Raw genomic sequence first — 24,418 nt, forward strand, 5'->3', positions numbered from 1 at the left:
TGACTAAGGTTTATAGAATGCTATGAAGGAAATCAAGGTAGAATCCATTTTAGTTATGAATTACTGAATCAACCTTCATGGGTTGAATGCAATGGATTACATTTCTAGAGTTTTTCCAATGCCATTTGGTCTACTTTGGTGTTAATTTTATAGCAAATAGAACTCCAGGGATCTGAAATAATTCTTGCTACTAAAGGTTTAATATATAACCAGAGAGCCAAAAACTTGCTTCTCAAGGTTCCATTAAATCAGAAGCAGGCCCTGCCTCTTGCACCTGCTATTATTCTTCTGACCTGCCCTGCAGCACTGTGGGTGGAGCCTCCTTCCTGCTCTTTCCTCCCAAGGAAGTTATCAGGGCCTGAGCTTCCTCTCCCTGAGGGTCTACAGCTGTCCTTTCAGTGACAGGATTGGTACACATGGTCAATTTAGGGCAGAAGCAGTAAGAAGATAGTCTCCTACATGCTTCAGGGCAGTGAAACTTCTGATCCAAGTCACAATAATAAAGAGAATATGCAATTTTGATCCTCACCTGGTACTTTTTATCTGTTCTTGGTTGGAATTCTAAAAGGGGAGAGGTATGACCGGCAGCAACACCAAAATGCAGGCCCTTCCTAGTGTCATGTCAAATTAAAGCATATTTCCTTCACTAGATAACAGGTATTGAAATACAATTATACAGGGTGTATTGGTTCTGGTTTTCTAAAGTAAGGTAACTATAGACTACAACTTCTTATAAGTTTCATAAAAATTAGAAAAGAAGAACCCAAAAGTACCCAACATATAGAAATGATAAATATTTGAGGAGATTAAAATGCTAATTACCCTATTTGATCATTACACTTTGTGTACTTGTATTGAATTATCAAATTATACCTTATAAATACATAAAAATATTCTATGACAATTAAAAAATAAAATGTAAGTACTTTAAAAAAAAAACACATACTTGTTTCCATTCACACCCTGTTATGTTATTCTTCTAGTCTCTGAAAAACATAGTAATTTCAGAGATGCTATTGGAGGCTTCCCCACATCAGAGACAGGAACCTGGAACTCAAGAACTCAGGGACCCACTGTGCAGTCTTCCCACTGAAAGGTCTCCAACACTACTGCAATCTATACACTCTTCCCTAATTATACTCACCTATAAAACTCAACAAATGAAAATACTGTTATTCGACCATAGATAATTGACTCTATGACTTCACAAAATAACTGGGAATAAAATCTATGGAAATCAGAGCATTTTCTAAATAGGGTTTCTATTGTCCCTTATGCATAAGAGTAACTTGCCCATATTTATTACTATACAGTCTACTGAGTCTTAGTTATATCTGTACAAATGTTTCCCTTATGAACTCCTTGGGGTTTTAAAAGGAATCATTTTCCATTCATCTCTGTTCTCTAGGATAAGGAATATTCCCTGAAGCAAAGGTGATAAATCCATAAATACATCAAATAAAAGAGAAAAAGTGGGGTTGGGGTTAACAGTCAGTGGTAGATTTTATGTCTAGCATGCACAAGTCTCTGGGTTCTATCACCAGCATCAAAAAAAATAAAAAGAAAAGAAAAGAAAAGAAGACAGAAACAGAAAGAGAAAGCAAGGGAGGAGAAAATGAGGAAGACAGAAAAGGAAGAAATAAGGCTATATTCTCTTTTTCCCTAAAGATTAAAATACAATTGATCTATATAATGTTTTGGAAAAAAGTTTGTAAGACACCCTATAAGGATGATTCCTTCCTCTATAAAGATAGACATGGGGCAAACTTTATTATTCCATGGTGGGATGACAACACAGGGTCAGAAAGTAAGTCCCTCCAAGTCCCTACTTCTCAAAAACACTGAAAGTAACGAAGGCCCTGTGAAGGACTTTCTTGAGGTTGAGAAAAAAAATTAGGTCATGATCAAGATCAAGGCCTTCTATTTCTCTGTTCTGGTGCAGCAGAGTATTAGTGGGTAGGGAAGGGTGGTCAGGAGGAGAATAAGGATCACTTCCATCTATCAAGCCAATGTGATAGGGAACAGGGAAAATATTGTCTACAATTGTCACAAGGCACAAAGTACAAAATCAGCACCACAGAGATTACATAGTGTGCCCACATACACTCTCATATACAGAGACACAGCGTAAGCCCACATGATCCCAACACCCTGTGACTCCTTCACCACCCCTCTTCTAAGTTGTCGCGGAGAAAGAATGCTGAGTCGAAAAGGGAAAAGTAAAAGGAAGAAGAGTTTCAAAAATGCAGATTTTTACACGAGGATCCCAAAGCAAAGCCTGGCTATTAAATCTGTTTTTCTCAGCTATTACCATACAAGGTAAAACTCCAGTTTTTATCTGTGAAGAGGCTGAGGCACAAAGAGATTAAAGTACCTGCTGTGATAGCAACTCTGCAATTCTCTTCACTGTTTTTCCAAAGGACTACACTGGTAGAATCTACCTTAATTAAAATATTACACTTTTGTGGTGAAAAAAGAAAATTATTTTTAAGTCTTGTGAAGATGGCTTTGTTAGTCACTTCCTCAAAGGAGACTGCCACACAGATGCATGAAAAACTACAAGTGCTGAAGTTCTTAAAGTAGCTCTGACTCATTTCACATTTGTTTGGTCTGTTTCTGTTCTTCATTTTGGATTTTCTGACCATATGTCAAGTATCGGTTGGTGCTACCTACCAGAGAATTCAGAGTAAATGGTTGTTCCATGTTGTTCCGTCTACAAAAAGGAAGGTGTTCACTGTTTCTTCCCAATCACTTCATCTATTTCAAAGACAAAAAGCAGAGCTATGGTTATTTGTTGAGAACCCAAGTCCCAAATTCCAAATACCATGTTCAATGGAACATCAACACTTTGAAATAACTTACATAACTAGAGTTTTAGAGAGGCTTTTGGAAATCTGTTCAGAAAAATATAAAACCGTAGGTGGTTATGGTTTCTTGAAGCTGACCTTTCAAAGTGGAGGTGTGAAGGGAATTAATATTTGAAAGATCACCCAGTATGAAGTTGCTGGTGTTATTTTATTTAGAACTCTATGCATGGATATAAAGTAGGTTCAGTTTCTTCAAAGGAAGGAAGAAGAATTTAGTGGTTAAGAGCAAGAACTCTGGGGCTATGAACACTTTTCCTGGGTTACAGGGTTTAAACTCACCTTAGAGCTGTGGTAGGCAGCTGTGGAAGGCTCTGTGATTTCTGCTCCTCAGAACAATGGGTTTGTGTAATCTGCTTCCCATAAGTATGGACAAAACTGTGTAACTGGCTTCAAACCAACAGAATATGGTAAAGGCGATGATACTACTCCCATGATTATTTTACATCGTATGGCACAGGTGAAGAGATATTGCATTAGAGCCCCTAATCAGTTGATGCTCAAATAATCAAAAAAGAGGTTATCCCAGGTGGTCCTAACCTAATGAAGTTAGATCTTTAAAAGGAGACATTCCTCTGCTGGCATCGAAGATCGAAATGCCACAAATTAGGTAGCCTCTAGAAAATTAATTTTGTCAATAATAACATGAGCTTTGAAGATGAACCCAAACCTCAGATGGGCCCTAAGCTTTGGTCCACACCTCAACTGCTGCCTTGTGAGATGATGAGCAGAGGACTTGGGGAGGCTGAGCCCTGACACCTCACCTACACAACTGTGGGATACTAAATGTATTTTGCCTTAAAATGCAGAGCTCATGGGAATGTATGAAGTAGCAATAGAAAACCAATATGCTAGCAGCATGCCCACAGGTAAATGATATAGCCTTTCTGTGCATCTGAAAAATGAAGTAATAGTACCATGTCATATGGTGGTGGCAAGGATTGGGTAAGCATCTAAAGTCCTTAGAATCATTTATAGCACATAGTCAATTTTACAAATGTTAGCTATTGTTAGAATCTTTATTTTACCATTGAGGAAACTGAGGCTCAAAGGTGTGAAGTGAACATACCCAAGTTCAAATATCAATTCAGTGAGGTCCCTTCCTTTTTATGCTTGTGCATGTCAAGCTCTGTATCACCATTTCCCACTTCTTCTAGATTTATTTTGTTCTTTATACCCCACTCATTACTGAGGTGACTTTAGACATGTACCTTCTTCTCACTCATTTCCTCATTTAGGAACCAGGGGAGGGGCGCTACATTCTCTTAAATTACAACATTGTTTTTCTAGAAATCTCATAAGTAGATCAATGAACCCCTTCATGCTATTTTTTTGGCTCAAGTTCATGGCTAAGAAACCCTTCAAAGAAAGTCGCTTGCCTTTCTCCACATTGTCTGCAGCCATCCCGGGAGTAACACTGAGTTCTAAGCCTGCAGGTTACAAAAATGTTCAAGAAAGAAACCACAGCCACAATCTTGAGTTAAACTATTCTGGCAGCAACAAATGTAGGCAACCCAACAGGGGAATTACCACTTCTCAGCAAGAAAAAATTAACAGAAAAAACATATTAAGAGTTAAAGAGACAGAATAAATGCTTAGGGGAATGTAGAGAAGGAAGAAAGGAGAATTAAGAAAAACTGACTAGTCATTGATTAGGGTACCTTGTAAGAGTAGAATTATTTCTTTTAAAAGTCACTCCAAGCAGAGCGTAGTGGTACATGTGTGTAATCCCAGCAGCTCAGAAGGCTGAGGCAGGATGATGGTGAATTTAAAGCCAGCCTCAGCAAGAGGCCCTAAGAAACTCAGCAAAGCTGGGGATGTGGCTCAGTGGTTAAGCACCCCTGGGTTCAATCCCTGGTACCAAAAAGAAAGTCACTCTGACCCCTAACATATAATAAATAATTTTAAATGTTGGAAACATGAAGACAGCTATTCAGCTTCCAAACAATACTTTGAGAAGCATTGTATTTGAGAATGTATCACACAGGATTCTTAGCTGAAGGCAAAGACAATGGCTTTTTAATTCATGGAAGAATAATGGAAAGATCACATATTTCCAGAAGGGCCAGAGAAATCGGGATTGGTAAGGTTACACATTCAGGAGCATCAGTCCAAATCACACAGAAGCACTGGACTGGTGAAAACCCCACTGTTGTCTCTGTTACCAAGGAGCAGGGGAGTCTGAAGCTTGCTCCACCAGTTCCTGCAACTCTAGTGGGAATTGTTGCCCTGGAATTGATGCGTAGCTGCCGAGCATTTCTGCATGGCCCTAGTTTCTATCTCACAGAATAACATGGAGGTGTCTGACTGGTAGTGCCTAGGTCACATGCTTGCAGCCTGACTGCAGAGGGGGCAGAATATGCATATCTCCAGCACTTTTCATTTCTAGAAGAGGCTGTGGGATCTGGTAAAGAGGGATTTAGGGCAGATTGATCAAAAACAATGGTAAAGTGTGCACAAAAGCAAGCAAAATTTTTCTGTAATTAGTTCATCATCGATTAAGCTATTATAGATTAAAAACACTATTAATTTGCACATATAAATTAATTTATCATCCAGTAATAATAAAAGCCAATGCTTCCTAAATATAAAACGCAAATTCACACATTGGTCAGCTGACCTATTTTTTTTTTTTTTTTTTTTTCACTTTGCTGGGGATTGAACTCAGAGCCTTGAGAATGTTAGGCAAGCACTCTACCATAGAGCTACACTTGTTTTCTTAACAACTAATTATGTGACAACACTAGTACTGTCCTTTTCAATCCTTAATCCTGAAACTTTCAGTTGCAACACAAACAATTATCAAAGTCAACATAAAGAATATATTATATTCTCTGGATTGGAGATTCTCAAAGTATGGTCCAGGTCTCTCCTCATCCTTTAGGGGAGTCTGAAAGGTCAATACAATATTCTTTTCACCATATCATTGAAACATCATTTGCTCTGTTATCACCAGTCTCTCACAGTTGTATAGTGGAGATTTCCAACAATTAATGGAATGTTTACTGGCATACTCATAAATTTAACTTTAATACAGTAATTATAAATAGATATAACCTACATAACAAAACTTTTTAGTATCTTTAGTAAATTTTAAGAGGACAAAAAGTTTAAAAACTGCTGCTGTAAGACCAACTATGCAAACTCATCACACAATGTCAGGTGAACCAGAAAGAAAGTAGGCCATGAAAATCTAAAACAGAAAAAATGAATGGCCAAGTATCACCTGCCATATGTGCTACTAGAGTCTTACTAAAATAATTACAAAATTGAAGTTGTGAATATGGTAAGAGATACCTTACCTCATAGAACCTGCAACCAACAAGTGCAAAGCATCCCATAATACCCACCCTCTCTTTCTAATTAAGTGCTTAACTTTTAGCTGATACATAGACACCCAACTATAACCCACATTTTCCATCCTTTCTTTGAGTGAGGAATGGCCACATTGCTAGTTCTGACCAATAGGGCGTGAACAGAAGTGATGCAATCTGGATCCTGCCCTGCAAAGAAAGGGCATGGCCTTCTCCACCTACCCCTTCCCTCCTGGCAGCTGGCATGTTCACACAAAGGTAAAACATGTTGGGTCATGAGGATAAGCTAAGGCAAAACAAGAAGAAAAAAGGAGCATCTTAGGTTTGCCTACACTCAGATCATTATGAGAGAAAAAAATTCTATCTTGTTTAATACTTTGAGTTGCTGTTTAGGCAGCTGGACCTATATCCTGATAAAGGCAGCAGGCTTAACCTAGAAAGGATGATTCAGAAGAGCCCACAGGGACTAGGGTCAATACTGATAAGTAAAACACACATTCTTTATCACCCGCCCTTCTCCTAGCCTCAGGATCCGATCTGTCCTGCCTCTACACCTTTGCCTCAGGCACAGGAAGTAGCAGAAATAACTCCTTCCTTTTCTCCTTCCCTCAGCTCACCTAAATCCTGCCCAATCTTTATCAACATTTAAAACTTATAAGATTTCATATAAAAATTCAGATTTCCACATTCTCTTAAAAGAAAAAAGAGAAAAAGAGAAAAAGAGAGAGGCTCTAGCATCCCTGGGCCTAGGGCTGAGCACTGCTGAAATACCAGCAATGGATCAGCAGATAGAATGGTAAGCCTCTCACAAACAAACTGAAGCCATTTTCATTTATGCTCTCCTCTTCTAGCAGGAGGAAGGCAAACAACTTGAGAACCATGATTATAAATAAATGGTACTTCAGGGAAGGAAGTAATCCTTGTGATATTAACAGCACCGGAAAAGCTGGCAGAACACCTTCTCTAATTCCTCACACTTCAACCAACATGGGGAAGACAGGCTGAAGATGACTTCTAGGGCTAAATATAAAATGAACAGTGCAATTTGGAGAATCAGAAATATACTGAAGCAGAAAGTCAAAGGCAGATAGGAAGTATTCAATGTTATGCAAGAATAAAATATAATTCCTTATTCGAAGTAGAGGTTTAGTCCACTATGAAGCACCAAGTGCAAACTCAGACTTGCAGTCAGACAAGCCTGGCTATGAGCTAGGTCTATCCCTAACTTGCCAATGAGCCTCCTTTCTGAGCACCTCCCAGGCTTACTCTCCTTCACAAATGGTCCCACTTCTTCCCACTCATCGTGGCTTACAACTAACGTTCTCCAGAAATGCCTGATTTAATCTCAACCTGATCCCTAAACTCCACCTGGAATAGCCCATCTTCTTGAAATTTGATGACATTTCAGTGACCGCCATAATACACAAAATATACTTTCTGGAGGCTCATTTCGCTTTAGAGTTTCTGACTTCTAGTTTTCATCCCTAACCCCTTTCCTTACTATAGCTTCGGAAAACAACCGTTTTCCTCTTTTAACTGACCTTTCTCAGAGGTATAGGGGAGCATCTGCTTCCTGCTAGTCCTGACAGGACTAGAAACCTGGGTATCAGTACCACGTATGTTCTCAATCATCACATGGAGGTCAACTCCTGTCTCAGGGGTTCAGCTGATAAGAAGTTCCTGGAACCGAGTGAACAGCCAACCTGTCCAGAGGGGAAGAGATAAAACTACAGCTATTGGGTCCCAATTGCCTCAACTTCCCCAAGAGACTATGGAAGAACTTCTATGATTCTGCTGTTTAAAACAGACAACAAATAATGCCAAGAATGAACAGAGAATATATCTACCTAGTACAGTGCCTATTTTGTAACTTCTTTTGGACTTTATCTACCAAACTTTTCCTTCTTCCTTTTTTTGTGGGGCTAGGGGTAGAATCCCAGGACCTCATACCTGCTGGGCAAGTGCTTTAACACTAAACCACACCCCCACCCCAAGGTGGTGACTTTTTCATCCTTAATTTTTCCTTCTTCTTTCCTTCCCCTCTTTTTTTTCCTTTGGTTGAGCTCCTGACCCACTTTCATACACAAAGTAATATTTTCCAGAATACAGAAAGGACACTACCAGACAATGAACAGTTGGTCCCTTGGAGACCATGCACTGAATGAAGAGCTGGCAACACCTTTACCCAAACGTGTCCTTTCCTCCCTGAGTGCCATGGTGACCTGGATAAGCAAGTGTGATCTGCCAGCAGGGGAGGGGCAGGAACACCTCATGCCACCTCCTGGAGTCTCACTTCTAATTGGCCAAACCAACAGTCTTTCTTTGGTTAGAGTTCATGTCTTCCAGGAAGAACAACCTGCAGTTTACTTAGTTGGCAATACATAAAGGAAATTACTGTAACCTAGGCCGTGGGTTGCAGTGACCTAATCTGATTTAGATACAGGGAGGTAAAGGGCCATTCCCATGCCTTAAATGACAGGTACAAAGAAGACTCTCCTGAGTCACACTGTTACAGACTGAGCCTGCTTTAGGAAAAAAATGATCTAGGCCCATCCTGTCTGTCCATTTTGAAAGAATCTAAAAATTCAGACCTGAAAACAAAAGATTATTTTGAATTTTTATATTAATCTGTAATACCTACCCAAAAATGTACTGTGACCCAGATTGATAATTTATCTGTACTAAAATATTGGTAGGATAAAAAGTAAACTTGTACAACTATAATTTGTCAATCTATAATTAAAAATTTAAATTTAAAAAAATAGTCTAAGACTTGAAAATTCAATAGTATAACCTTAATACACTTTTCAAAGAACAAAGAGGAAGTCTCCAGGGCAATAAAAAATACATTGAACTAAATGAAAACAAAAAACCAAAATCAAAATTCATGGGGGAAATACAAAACTTGATCAGACTATTGGAAGTAGTTTTTATGGCTTATAAAAGCTCTGTGTTAATGAGTGACTATTCAGAGGCAAAATGATTAGATTATGACAGCTGTAACCTAATCAGCCCATCCTACTTTGAATGAACTAAGTGGTAGATTAGGCATGGTTGGAAGAGGTGGGTCATTGGGGGCATGCCCTGGAAGGGTTAATCCCTTCCCCACTCTCTCGGCTTCATGCCTTCACTATGCCCTTCCACCATAATATCCTGCCTTACCTTGGACCCCAAAAAACACACTTGGCTGACCATGCATTAAGCCAAAGTAAATTTTCCCTTCTATAAGTTGTTTTTAACTGGTTATTTTGGTCACAGGGATGCAAAGCTAACTAACACAATGAGTATCTATTAAGGGCCAAGTTCTCATCTCTTATTTCTAGAGGGTTTCTGCAACAGGGTAGTTAAGATATGATCAATCAGTGAGAGTGCTACAGAAAAGTTGCTACAGAAGAGTATTAAGTAAACCACTCCTGATTTTTTTTAAATTACTCTGAACAAATCTAGGCTACCATGAGGGCAATGGAGTCACACTTTTGGCCAGAAAGCAATTGTTTTGCATAGTGCAATACAAATTTTTTATTCTGATACCAGGACGGAGTGATGATTGGGTCCCCTAAGCACCAAAAACTCAGGTGAGGTGCAAGTCAGGTACATAAAAAGTTCCATTATAGTTCACAATTTACAGGTAGGAACCTCAAAGAAAATCTGTCCTTCTCACTGCAAATGGTTAAAGAAATGAGGTTAATGACTTCTGAAAGGCATCATAGATATCAGAGATGGTTGATGAACTACTTGCTTCTTGGCAATCCATTTTTGACAGACACTCAGTTATCTACCAGTTGTCCTAATAGTTCTAGTCAAGTGAGGTACTATTATTGTCAGGTCACATGCCACCTTCAGTACAAACCACCATAGCAAAACAGCTGTCCTAATAATAGGTGCCATTAGTAGACAGCTTTCCTTCCCTGGTTAACTGAAATCAGATATTGGTACACATGATCTCAGATTCCCTGACAACAGTCTATTCAAACAGGACACAGCTGAGCTTACTGATTAGACATGCAACCCACCAGGGTGAGACCACCTGGGTTCAAATTCTGACTTCACCCACCACTAACTGTAGAATCACAGGCTCCTCAAATACAAGGGGTTGATAGCAGAAACTGTCAGATTATAGGTGTTGAGAAGGAAAAGTGATATAATACCTGTAAAACATATAGCATGATTCTCGCTATCAGTAAGCACTTGACAGATGATGGCTACCATTATCTCCATTTTATAGATGAGAAATCAAGGGCCTAGAAATAGGAAACTTGAGCAACTCTTGGAGCAGGAATTCAAAACTTGTTGCATAGGAACCCAGAACCAGTGTTAGTCACCCAGGGAAACTGGAAATTGGACTTTAAAAGGTATCAGTGAAATCCAGGGAAGGGTCAAATCCATGAGCCTTCAATAAGAATGACAGGATTTACTACAAAAATGAAGTTTTTATATGATTCATAACCTTCTTCCTGCCAAAGAACTAAAAGAGCATTCATTCCCTTCACTTTTAGGCAGAATGTTCAGTGTTTGTGGCCTGAACACCTGGTACATTTAGTTAATAAATTCAAATGTATTAATTACTCTATCAAAACAGTTCGATTCAAAATATTTATTGGTTTTAAAGATAAATTCTAAATTTTGTGCTATTTGAAAGATATTTCATATGCTCAAAAAAGTACTAATTTAGGATTCTGGGGTTTTTTAACATGACGATTCAATTAATATGAATTATAAAACATTGGGTAAATAAATTTGAGATATAAGGGAAAAATTCATGTTTGTACCCAGATTTTTTCATCATAAATTATATGAGGATGTTTTAATCACCTGCTGTTAAAATACTAAAATTTCCTAGAGATTATGCATTTCAAACACAAGTCACAGGGGCTGGGGATATAGCTCAGTTGGTAAAGTGCTTGCCTTACAAGTACAGGGCCCTGGGTTCAATCCCCAGCACCAAAAAAAAAAAAAAACAAAAACAAAAAACATAAGTCACAGGAGACACCATACTTTAATGTACATTTAATATACTTTCCTCTTTATTCCAATATGCTTTTAAGAAACCACCACCAATAGATATTTAATGCAATGAAGTGAATGAATCACAAGTTTTTTTTAATGACATCATTTTTCTGCCTGCCAGTTGCCTGAAACTCCAAAGTTGGGTTCAGTCCTTGGGCCTGACTAATAGACTTTTTTTAAATTTTTCATAAATTTCCTAAGAACGGTTCTTCAACAAATGAGCTTACTACCCAAGAGTAGGACAACAGTCTTGAAATACTTATCCACTGCTTCTCCAAAAATCTCCAACCACAAGAATTTTCACTGTTGGGTAGTTGCACTCATGTTTGGTTTTGCATTAGACAATCTCTTCCATGAATGAACAAAAGCCCCCCAAAAAAGATAGTACTTTTCCACAATATTCTCTGGCAATCCACTTTACAATTTTTTAAATTTGTTCTAATTAGTTATACATGACAGTAGAATGCATTTATGCATTTTGATAAATCATATATAAATGGAGTATAATTTCTCATTTTTCTGATTGTACATTTTTGTAGGATCATATCAGTCATGCAGTCATATATGTACATGAGGTAATAATGTCTGTTACAACTCTTGAAAAGCTCCTTTTCTTTTCTTTTTTTTTGTGCGAAGGATTGAACTCAGGGCCTTGCACATGGTAGTCAAGTGCTCTACCACCGAGCTACATCCCCAGCCCTTGAAGGGCTCCTTATTACCAGCAGTTTACCACTTGCTCCCTCCCTGCCTTCCTGCCCTGTGACATCCTTCTAACTTTAACACAGTTTCCTCATATTGAGTTTCCTGGACCACCTGCATCACAATAACTTGGTGGAGGAGGTGGGTGCTGGCAACGATAAATAGATTTATAGAACCCACTGAGTCAGAATTTCTGGAAAGGATGCCCCAGGGATCTCTATTTTTTATCAAGCAGACTAGGATATCTTTATGCACATTAAAACTTTAGACAGTGCATCAAATAAGAGTGCTCTAAGACAGTTACAAATAACCCTCTAAATGCTGAATGTTCTCTATTTCAGAACAAACTTTTATGACTTGGCTTCCGTGAAGTAGAGATGATTCCTTTTTTCTCCTTCACCCCTTAATCTGCATCTCAAATACTAATTTTCCATCTTTACTCCTGATAAACCTTTATCCTATAGGACACATTTTTTTTTCATAGTTTCAGCTTAATTTGAATGTTAGCAGCAGCTTACCTTCCAATGTTGCTCCGTTAACTTCCACAAGGACATCCAACTGTGATTTCTCACTCATTATGTTCCAAGGATAAATACATCTCTCCCCAAAATACTGCTAGCTCCAAATAAATTTATTTATTCATTCACTTATTCAACATTGTTTATGAAACCTGTTTTGTGTTAGAAACTGGTAATCAGAGATTTGCTAGGAGCAAATGCTGAGACAGAGAGGTAAAACTATTAAACCATTATTTACATAATTATATAATAAAAGTGGTGGCAATTGCTACAAAGACAAAATACGGGAACCAATGAGAGTTACGTATTTGCTAGCAAAAATTCCTCTGGAGCAATGATTTATTTTCCTTGGAGCATCAGGAGACAAGGATCATAGATTCGCTGATTATTGGTAATGTTAACTTGGACCATTGATACCTCTGCAGTTTTCTCCCCTGGGAAGATACTATTTTTCCAATTGTAACTACAAAGTATTGGGGGCGGGAGAGTAGCTCAGTGGTAGAGCACTTGCCCAGCATCATGCTTGCAAGGCAATTTCTCAGCCCCATTTAAACAAACAAACAAAAAAAAAAAGTATATGGTAGGTAGTTTGAGACTGAAAATATTCTGTTACCCATTAATTTTAGCAAATGGAGATGATTTTTGCCCAAAACAATTACTATGATGTTCAAAAATGGAGATTTTTCTATTTCCATCAATCCTTGTACAGTTTAATTACAGTTATTAAATGAATAGGAATTCTTGGTTGAAAGAAGTTGTTTTGTTTTTATATAAAATTTAAAAATTTAAGCTGTTTATATATGTGTGTGTGTGTATATATATATATGTTGTTGTTGTTGTTGTTGTTGTTGTTGTTGTTATTTTGTAGGGCTGGGGATCAAACCCAGGGCCTTGCGCATGCCTGATTAGTGCTCTTTTACTAAGCTATACTCCCATCCCAAATCAATCGTTTTTATGGTATCTACATCTAGGTCCCTCAACACTCATTAAAAGGTCTTCAAATTCACTGAGCATAAAAATTTTAAAATACATTCACCCTTCTTTTATGCCAATACTTTTATGGTTAGACATTTTTTGATAAACAGCTTTGATCCATATATGTATATTTTTACATAAGGAGCGTGTTAAGGATAGTCTCTTCATCACTAGGTAAAATGTTCTTTTCTTTCCTTTCAAATTACAATTAGGAATTGATCCTCATGCATTTTTACCTTCTTGTTTAATTCTCAGCTCTCACCCATAAGGTGATCTACCCAAACTAAGCACTCAGTACATATTTATAAATTTAAATCATCTAGTAAGGATGGATAAAGTTGGACAGAAGAAAGCAAGGGGCAGCCCAGAGAGGAGGAAAGTGCAGTTGTGGAATGAGGTTGACCAGGTTTGAACTGAAGAGCAATAAAAGGAATGGAGAAGGATAAACAGCTACAGGGGACACTGAAGAAAAATCACAGAACTTGGAAGTTAAGTGAACATTATGGGATACAGGAGCAAAAATAAAGAAAGATATTGTAAACATCAACATCTAAGGAAGCTGGAGATGGTGATGCTTTTAATTTCATCGCCAAAAGGTGAAAAAACGTGTCTTTCATCACTACAAATGAAACCAACACCCAGTCTATTACACGAAATGGCAAACCCTGCAAACACTTCCCCGCCCCTGCCTCTCCCTCAACCCCATGTCCTATCTGCCACCAAATCTAAGGATTTCAATTCACTGTCCAAAATATGTCTCCAATCTTCATCTTCTCACCATCTTTTCAGGATCTTTTTACCATAATCTCTGCTGCCCCTTTTCTCTGTCTACATTGCTAGAACAGTCTTCTAACTGGTGTTTGTTTCTATTTGGCTCCCCTTCGATTAATTCGACATATGACCTGTGTTGTGACCTTTTAAAAACCTGACTGGAATACTGTCATTTCTTTGCTTAAATCTCCTTAATGGCTTTCTATTGCTATTAATATCATAGAGTAGTTCCCCCCATTTCATCCATAGGGAATATGTTCCAGGATGCCCAGTGAATGACCGAAACCATGAATAATACCAAACTTAACCTATGATTTTCCCCTCACTTGTACCTACCTATGATAAAGTTTATTTTGTAAGTTAAGTACAATAAGTGATTAACAAAATAACTAATAATAAAGTAGAGCGAAAGTAACATAACACAATAAATATTATGCAAATGTGGTCCCTTTTTATCTCAAAATATCTCATTGTATTGTACTCATCCTTCTTGTTGACTGCAGGTTGCTGAAACCACAGAACCCAACACCACAGGTTAAGTGGTACACCTTTAACAGGTCCTGCAAAGCTGAGTCTGACCCAGCTCATTTCTCACCAACCTTCTCCACATGGCTTACTTCACCCGCTGGCATCTTTTGGTTGCTAAGATGCACTAGGCAAAATCAATGAAAATGTCCCCCTACTCAGTTCGCAGTTCTACTTCCTATCATCCTCCCAGTGTTAACTTAACCAGATTCTCCAGGAAAGGCACCTTTGACCACCAGCAGATTAGGGAACACTTTTGAATACGTACACCTGAAGAAACATCAGATAAGCCCAAATCAAGGGATTCTCTACAAAACAACCAGCCAGTACTCTTAAAAAGGGTCAAAATAGACTGAGCAACAACTCCAGATTTTAAAAAAACTAAGGAGACATGACGACTATATGCAATATGTGATCCTGGGTTTTATGACTGATCACAGGAGCACTAGAGGAGGACTAGAAGAAAAATTGACTTTTTTTAAAAAAACAATATGCACTCCTATCAACTAAGAAATTCCAATTCTAAGATTTCCCCATAGATTGTTTTCTCTCTGTCTCTCTCTCTCTCTCTCATACACACACACACACACACACACACACACACACACAGCAGCATGATTTAAAAATATTAAAATTTTGGAAACAGAAATAAATAGCCACATAGGGCCACAAAGTTGGTATAAGTATTAGTAATCAAATCTTGCAGACTCTAGACCTGAATTTATCTAGTAGCCCATACTACCATCACAGCCAAAGGTCTGGGTATTTTAGCTGGGCTGCAACATCTGGAAGAAGTTAAAAATCATGGAATATTAATGGAAATTGATCATATTCAAGAAACATTTACAAAGTCTCTGATATAGTCTGTAAATTGTGCTATATCTGAGGTCATAGAAAAAAATCATCTTGATAGGCACAGAATGAGTGACAAATGCTCAAAATGTATATACATAAATTCTTTGTATTGCTTTTTATAAGATAAAAGTCAAATCCTGGTATCAAATAATAAATCTGTGACCTTGGAAAAGATTTTCAGATTCTTTACTAGTTTTTTGTATTTTCAAAGTGATTATTGTGATAGTAGTTTCTTCATAACATTTTGTGAGGAATAAAGTTTAATATCAGTGTGTAATGTTTCTTCAACTGTTCCTAGAACATAGTAAAAAAACTAATAAAGGCTAGTTACTATTATTATTTTATTTTTAAATGTTTGAATCCAATAGCATCAGAAAGTTTGATTTAACTTTTCTTCATTGTCATTTGTTTGGTTGTCCATTTTCATGGCACGTATTTTATTTAATTAGTAGATATAAATATACTTACATTAGAAATTGAAATAAAATAAAATAGCCATCAAAGGGTATCATTAAAATTAAAAAAAAAAAAAAAAAAAAAGAATCTCTGGCAAATCAAGCCATTAGAAAGGACTCACATGCTTGGGTACTAACCACAGAATTACCCAAGTTGGAACGTTAAGTGAAAAAAGCTAGTTCTGGATTAACATATAAGGCATGACTCCATTCTTGTAGTATGAATGTATATGCATTTAGTTTATATTGGCATTTAGAAGAAAAAGGTCTGGAATACATGCTGGTTTTTTCTCAGCTGTTCTCTCAAAGGTAAGATCATGAGGGACTTTCATTTTCAATTCATTCATTTCTGTACAGTTTGTTACACGGCTGTATCACTTCGTAAATACACAAATTGTAACTTTTTTCATTTTCAATTCATTCATTTCTGCACAATTTGTTATATATCTCTATCACTTTACAAATACCTAAATTATAACTTTTTTTAAGCCTTAAAGCTTTGAGTTAAATTGCCCCACATTTGAATCCTAGTCTTTTCAATTTCTATGTAACTTTAAGACTACTGCGTAAGTCAGCTTTTTGTTGTGATAAAAATACCTGACAAGGACAATTTGGAGGAGTAAAGGTTTATTTTGGCTCATGGTTTCAGAGATACAGTCCATGGTGTGCTGATTTCATTGTTCTGAACCCAAGATGAGGCAGAATATCATGGCAGAAGGGTGCAGTGGAGGAGCACTGCTCTGTTGATGGGAGAAACTGATGGCTAAGTTGGGTAGTTGTTATGATTTGGATATGAGGTGTCCCCAAAAAGCTTCTGCATTAATGCAGGAATATTCAGAGGTGAAGTGACTGGATTGCAAGAGCTACAACCTAATCAGTTCATCCCAATTTGAATGGACTAACTGAGTGGTAACTGTAGGCAGGTGAGGCCTGGTTGGAGGAGATTGGTCACTAGGGGCATGCACTGGAAGGACTCATCTTCCTTGTGGTCCCTCCCCACTTGCTTCCAGGCTGCCATCAACAGAGCAGTGCTCATCCACTGCACCCTTCTGCCATGATATTCTGCCTCATCTTGGGCTCAGAACAATGAAATCAGCCCACCATGGACTGAATCTCTGAAACCATGAGCCAAAATAAACTTTTACTCCCCTAAATTGTCCTTGTCAGGTATTTTTGTCACAACAAAAAACTGACTTCCACAGCAGTCATAAAGTTACATTTCATTAGAATGCAATTGCTGGAAATATCAATTTGTCAGCTATGTTCAGGAACACAGAATTGGGGAACCCTCTTGCATAATCCTTCAGAGTTGGTCCTGCCAAATTCTGCACCCAAGTCCTCATCCTTGTTCTCCTCTGCCTTTATGGTGACAAACCAGTCTGCTTCACTCCCTGTTCCTTGATCCTCTGTTTTTGAACAAGGTACTACGTGGCCCTTGCTGAAGAGTACATTCGTTTCCATCACGTGACTTCCCTGCTCAAAAATGCTCTCAAGAGTCTAGGTAGTGCCTACCAGAAGGAGTTTGAACTCCATGGTTGGACAGTCCTTGCAGGCCCTCGATGTAATCTGACTCCCTTTCCTTCCTTCTGTATTATTAGACTATTTTTTCACTGTTTTCTGTTTCCCCAACTTCCCTTTGATCAAACCTAACTCTATGTTATCTAAACATCTGCCATTCAGAAGGACATATAATATTATCTCTAAAATATTACCATCAACTCTGTGGTTTTCTGATTCTGTCCATCAAAAAAAACAGGAATTACTAATAAAATGAGGGGAAGTGTTTTACTCCATTATAAGCATTCCACGACACAATGATGTGTTTATATTGTAATATGTTATTACATGAGAATGTCTATGGAAATCAGGAAGAATAAATGCTGAAAACATAAAAGGGGAGGCAAATGATTAAATAGAAAATTAGATTTTTCTCAACACATAATTTATTGATCACCTGCATCAGAATTTTCTGAGAAGACTTGAAGGCTTCCAAGTTCCACCCAAACCTTCTGAATAATGGTCTATGGGGTGGGATAGAGGGCATTTTATTTTGGGGGGATAATTTGAGAATAATGTCCTAGTTATCTTTCTACATCTTTCAATAATACCATATTATACACTTTACAAAAGGAAAATGATTATATATGCCATACAATGGTCAGTTATATTTCTCTCAAGATCCACTTTTTGATTTTTTGCATGTTTCATTAATGGGAAAAGCAAAATTCCACACCCACCAGTGATTTCAAGTAGTTTTAATTTTATTTATGTATAAAGTACTATATAATTTCAGGAAGGAGTTTTCCTGTCCTTCTAAACAGAAACATTAACAACACAAAAGATTTTCCAAGCATTTCTTATCTACTCTCATTTCAATCAATATGTCCATAATGTGTCTACTATTAAAGAGAACTTATCTTGTAAGACAATTTATAAACCAATCTTTCAAGGAAAAAAGATCAGAAAAACGGAAAGGGCCAATCCACCAGAAGATAGAAGCATGAAAGAGCTCTCTTCATTTTTTCTCAGTTATTGAAATGCACGTTTCTAGTGTTAACGGATATGGCTCTAGTGATAGATAATGACAGAGCATTATCCTGTCTAAAACAGGATGGATGAAAAGGCAAGGCCCTTAAATGAGATGAATTTAACCATAATCCCATTACTGATTGTAGTTTTCCTTCTGCTTTTAATTAAACGTATAGAGATTATTACTCCAGCAACTGGAGTTTGAAGCATAGTGCCCACAAATGGAACCCACACTGGGACTTCTCTCTGAACACAGGCAAATGCAAAACAGGAAGGCAGTATTCACATGGGGCCAGAAGGGTTAAAAATGAGTCATGCTGGCCTCATGTTTCCAAATTAAGCCAGAGAATCAAGTCAAACCAACAAAATGACTAATTTGTGTAATTAATACTTATCTCTGATGTGGGCATTTGCTGAATTTCTAGTTCAGGTACTAGAATGCCACTAAAACATCAAATATGGCAAAATTTTAATAAACAAAACACCAAATTTACCAAACCTTCAGTTCTGTCATCCTTAATCAAGTTTAAACTCATGAAATTTTTGAGGTTTTTCTAGAATGAATTTTTAAAGCATATGTAAATACATAAACTATAATACTTTTTGACAAAGAACTTCATAAAAAAACATTATAAAATACCAAAATATTGAGAAAAAAAAATTTTTTTAAACTGTAGTCAGTAATCTGTGTGCTAATTTTATATTGGAGATACCAAATCTACATTGGGGATCTCTAAAACTCCATGAGAACAACCCCAGACTGTTTTTACTCGAATCAGTATCCCTAGCACCTAGCATGCTGGATAAGAAACAGGGATATATTCAAGATAGGAAGGCAGGCATTAGAGTCAAATTGTCTGGGTTAGACTCCCAACTCTATCACATACCAGCCTATGACACTAAGCAATTTACTCTTTGAATCTTACTTTTTAAATCTGCAAAATGATATCTCTTGCATAAGATTGTCTTATATGTTAATAACAACAAGAATAACACACAGACAAAACACTAACTTTTTGCCAGACACTATTCTAAGCATTTTCATTTATACCTATTTCACATGAATTCTTCCCAGGTCTGATGAGATAGAAACTAACATCCCATTGAAACATGAAGAAACTGAGATTCCAAGAAGTTAGTAACTTGTACAAGGATATACAACTACTAAGTAGCAAAAGGAATTCATGTTCCTAACACTCTTCATCCTTGAGATATCATATATTATCTCAAATACTGCTTAATCGTATCTCTGGCACAAGGTCAATCTCTAACATTTACTAAGAAATATTTGTTAAATATTTACAGGATTCTGAGGTTACCCAGAGCCCAGTAAGAAAGAATGCACGAATCAACTGGTGATGCCTGAAAGGGGGTGGAATATGTTAGTGATCACACTTGGGAACTTTCCATATGCAACAAAAAACCTTGATGTCTGACTTCCTGAGGTTCTCTCTTCTTCATCTCAATGCCAGGGGATCTTTGGGCTCTCTGATCACACTGTTATCACCTGACACCAGATTACCACCTCCTCTCCTTTCTTCTATTACTCCACTCCCACTCAATTGCCAAAGTGCTCTTACAAAAAGATACTTTCATCCCTTACTCGCTGTCAAGGGACCTACAACAATCTAACACATCAAATAAAAATACTTTCTCCTGATTTTCAAGGACCTTAATAAGTAATGGAGGGAACATGCCTTTAACTCTCATTCAAGAGCTCAAGTGCCTACTTATCAAATAAATACTTGATATGAATGGCCATGTTTCATTATGCAGAGAATAGTAGTGTTTGTGTTACTTCAGAATGCTGATAAGCATTTTCTTTATTTTATGTATTTATTTTTGGACATAGTTCAATAAAAAATTTGAAGATCTCATTTTATTTTATTTAGAATGAAACAAACTTGATCAAAGAAGCACATAAAGGGAAGATATTGATGGATTTTTGCACTATTATTACACAATGCAATGTTAATATTTAGGTAAATTTTGTATAGCTTTCTAATCTTTCATCTTGAAGTTAGATTCTGAATCTCACAGAAAACCGCTAGTGACTAGAGAAGTGAGAATTAAAACAAAGGAAGGCATAATCTTCTTGTATTACAAACTGAACAATGCACCCAATTTCAAACAAAGTTCCTTGAAAGGTTAACAACAGCAAATCACAACATAGGAATTACTGGAGTTTATATTATATTAAGAGGTTGCTTTTAATAAACACAAGTTACTAAGTAACCAGTCTGAATTAATGTCAATTTAATCAATTGACAAAAATAACATGGATTTAATTTAAAATTTAGAAAGATAATCAAACAGTATGTATTTTGAAGATTTAGTAAACTGCCAAATGTTCGACTGGCCCCTCCACTTGGCATGAAGAGATGCAGGATTGTACTAGAAGTTCATTTGATTTGCTTAGAAATGCAAATAATTTCTGACAAAAGCCACTCTAGATGTAGACACATCCAGATTATTCCTGAGTTGAACATTCTGATGTCAACTCAGGATTTCTGAATGTATGCTCACACAGCCAGTTGGATAGTTCACATATCCAGACAGCTAGAATAAACAAGTCAACAGGTACCAATATATTCGTTTCTGTTTGTTTGGGCTTTGTTTTAGAGGGATTGTTATTGTTCCTTCACTAGAGAAAAATGGTCTTCTTAGTTGATTGTATCAACTGGGCTTCAATCTGGTGAAATGTTTGGTGATTGTTTAAAAGTTATGAATAAAAATCAATACCAGAAAGGTCAGAGTAATTAGGTTGGGAAGATAAAGACATTCTAGAATTTGTTATTCATTTGATAAATATATTTACTGAACGGCTGCAATCCATTAGCCCTTGGGGATGGAAAAACAAGCTAATATTTCAGGGAAAACCATGAGTCACTTCACATAGTTTTAACTAACGCCACTTACAAATTTTTTACAAAGTCAAGAAAAATGCTATTATAAGAATCACAAATCCAGTAGCTTAATTAAAATGTCTTTAATTGGCAGATGTATCCACGAGGAGGGTACCTGGCACTTTCTGGAAAGTATGTCTATGATTTCCTGTCATATTTTTGAGCAAGAATTATCAGGCTTCTCTTTTTTCTGTAAACTGCAATTTCACTCCTTATGTTGTAGCTGTAAATAGGCCTGGGAAGAGTATTTAAAGGAGGGATGAGACCAAACTAAGTAAGAAGAGGAAACTATTAACAATTCTTTAGCTATTTTTCAGGAACTAACCCCAGAAACACCCTCTCGCCAGGAGCAAATCTGTCTGCTGAAGACATATGCAAGACACTTGTCCTCTCAATGCCCACTCCAAGCCCCACATAGCAGGCACTAAGAATACTATGAAATAGGGCAATAGCAGGCAAGAAACTGGCCTTGAAGACTGAGATACAGGTAAAAGACTTAGCATCTGCTTCATAGTTAATGTTGCTTACTCTACAAAGTGTATAAAACAAGTTTCTTCTCAATTCCCAAGAAACAAAGACAGGCCTGGTGGTGTGCCCCTATAATCCCAGTAATTTGGGAAACTGAGGCAGGAGGATGGCAAGTTCAAAGCCAGCCTCAGCAACTTAGGAAGCTCTGTCTCAAAATGAAAAATAAAAAGGGCTAGGGATGTGGCTCAGTGTTTTAAGCACCCCTGGGTTCAATCCCTGGTACCAAAAATGAAGAAAAAAATTTCCCAAGAAACAGCTGATGCATAAGTTACAACCAAAGTATATTCAATAATGGATTTCCATGTGGCAAACATTTTGCTGTAGGTAAACTTGAACAGAAAGGATACAGTCAGTTATTTTCCAGGTAGATTCCAGTAACATGTCATGCCTTTTAATTGAAGAAGCACTAATGGAGCAAAAGGTAAGTAAGAAGAGCTAGGGCTCAAAGACATTAACTCAGTTTAAACACAAGATATGTATAGTGTTGCTTCAAAAATGTCAGATATAATTTGGTCATGGAGTACATTTTGAACTTAAATTTACGATCCATTCTGAAAACATAAATTGCCAATTGAAACAAGGTCTGGAAAAAAACATAAAACATCGTGGCTTCGTGTCTGTTAACAACCACAAAGAAAACTACTGCCTATGGGCTGGGGATGTAGCTCAGTGGTTGAGCACTTGCCAGAGGGTCTGCCTTCCATCACCATGACTGCAAAAGGCAAAGCAGAACAATAAAAAACTCTTCGCCCAAAACTGAAACAGAAAATCAAATATTCAGGTGTAATTTCTTCTGGAACAAATCTTTCTTACTGACCTTGACAGGTTCTTGTACCATGAAGCATAAATCAGCATCCTAGAAATATCCACTGTGTTTCTGAAACTGTCTTAAAATCCAAGAATTCATTTTATTTTCAGCGATTAACAGGATGTTTGAAAAGCAGTGTACTCACTTTGAATGATGTGTTTCACTTGCTACCAAACACTGATTTCCGGAAAGCAAGCCACCCCTCCCCCTCCTCCCAACACTATAGAGATTTTTTTTTTTTTTTTCAATCTTTTGACCGGCTTTAGCTTCCTGAATTATTTATTCCTTAGGCAATTTTATTTTAAACTTCGGGAACTACAGCACGTTAGGCTCGGTTGTTTTAGAGTTCTGAAGAAATGTGTTTTATTGACATTCCACTTCTTCGTATATTTCACTAGGGGTTTTCAGTGAAGGCTAAAGTTATTCGTTTGTCAGAAATGTCTTTGAACGGTCGCTCATAAGCGGCATAAAAATAACACCTAGAAAGGCGTGTCACATGCCTTGCAGGAATAAATGTCTGTTTTTCCAACCCTCGTCCCCTGCTTCTTCACATCACGCTTAGTCACAGCGCGGTGATCTTTACGTAGACATCATTTTCAAGGTTGCATTCCAAGTCTGAACAAGAAAAGCACGCGCACCTACGTACGGGTTCGGGCCAGAGTCCCGCCCTCGGCCAGGAACCACAGCTTCCTGCCCTCCCCATCAAGGTAAAACTAACCCCTTGGTGCTGGCGGAGGAGGGCACAGGAGCTGTCGGGATCACGGGGCTGGCAGGAAGGAAGCGAGCAGACAGCAGAGCGCATCTTCCCCCCAGCGCAAGCCGGCGACCCGACACAGCGGAAGAGGGGCCGGCGCGCGCCAGCCACCAGACACACGCGTCCGGCGTGCACACTCGCCTGTGCTGGAGCGCGCTCACATTCAACACTCGCGCGCGCGCCTACTCACCAGCAGCCCTTGATGTGCGGGGCCCGCGTGGGGCAGCGACTGCGGCGGCTGCCCGCTTGCGTGCGGTGTGGCTTTGGCATCCGTCTGGCCGCTACAACCCGGGCCTCTGTGGCTTTTGCTGGAAGGTACTGCGGCGGGCTGATAATGGCACCCAGCTAGGAGGCGCCCATTCGCTCGCCACGCTGTGCTTCCTCCCGCTTCTCTGCGGGCCGAAGAGCTTTGCTAGTTCCACTCAGGCTCGTATGTTGCTCCCCTTCCTCCTATTCTTCCTCCGGGTCGTAGTCTGCCTGCCCAGTCCCGGAGTGGAACAGCGTCCTTGCAAAACCGCGCTCAGGCCGCTGACTCCAAACCTGGAGCTGTTCACCCTGCTGCCGCCGCAGGAAAAGAAATTGTCACTGCGATGGTCCTGGCTTCCCCTGCCCCAGCCCCTGGGTGCCGCCTCCGCCTCTGCCTCCGCCCCCTCCTCCGCGGCTAGGGCCTCCCGCATTCTGCAGGAAAACCTCGCAGGTGGCCGCAGGTCCCTGCGGATGGCCTAGCAGAAGCGCGAAACGGTTGGGTGCGACTTACCCACCTGAAAACCACGCCTCCTGCCCAGCCAGGGACCACCTGGACTCCCCTTTTACTCCATCATCACTTTCTTCCAGATGGGCAGGAATGGTGACTTGAAGACTGCAGAGAGCACACAAGCTGTGATGCAGCTGGATTTGACAGTGAAACTGG

General features: G+C 38.4%; 1 protein-coding gene across 3 annotated transcripts in view; it reads right to left on the reverse strand.

Moving 5' to 3' along the window:
• The window catches only part of Stambpl1 (STAM binding protein like 1), a 43,924-nt gene extending 19,794 nt beyond the window's left edge, over positions 1-24,130 (reverse strand). For 2 of the 3 annotated variants that reach the window (XM_047553679.1, XM_047553677.1), the window contains exons 1-2: positions 23,699-24,130; positions 2,674-2,757 (exon numbers count right to left, since the gene is read on the reverse strand). In XM_047553679.1, the coding sequence (XP_047409635.1) occupies positions 2,674-2,703 (30 nt within the window). In that variant the 5' untranslated portion in view covers positions 2,704-2,757; positions 23,699-24,130. Of the gene's footprint in view, positions 1-2,673; positions 2,758-23,472; positions 23,643-23,698 lie in introns of those variants that run through there. The other variant, XM_047553678.1, reaches the window with a different exon arrangement.
• Positions 24,131-24,418: the final 288 nt, after the last annotated feature.

Source organism: Sciurus carolinensis, chromosome 5 (genome assembly GCF_902686445.1).
Source record: "Sciurus carolinensis chromosome 5, mSciCar1.2, whole genome shotgun sequence".
In the NCBI taxonomy this organism is placed as follows: domain Eukaryota; kingdom Metazoa; phylum Chordata; class Mammalia; order Rodentia; family Sciuridae; genus Sciurus; species Sciurus carolinensis.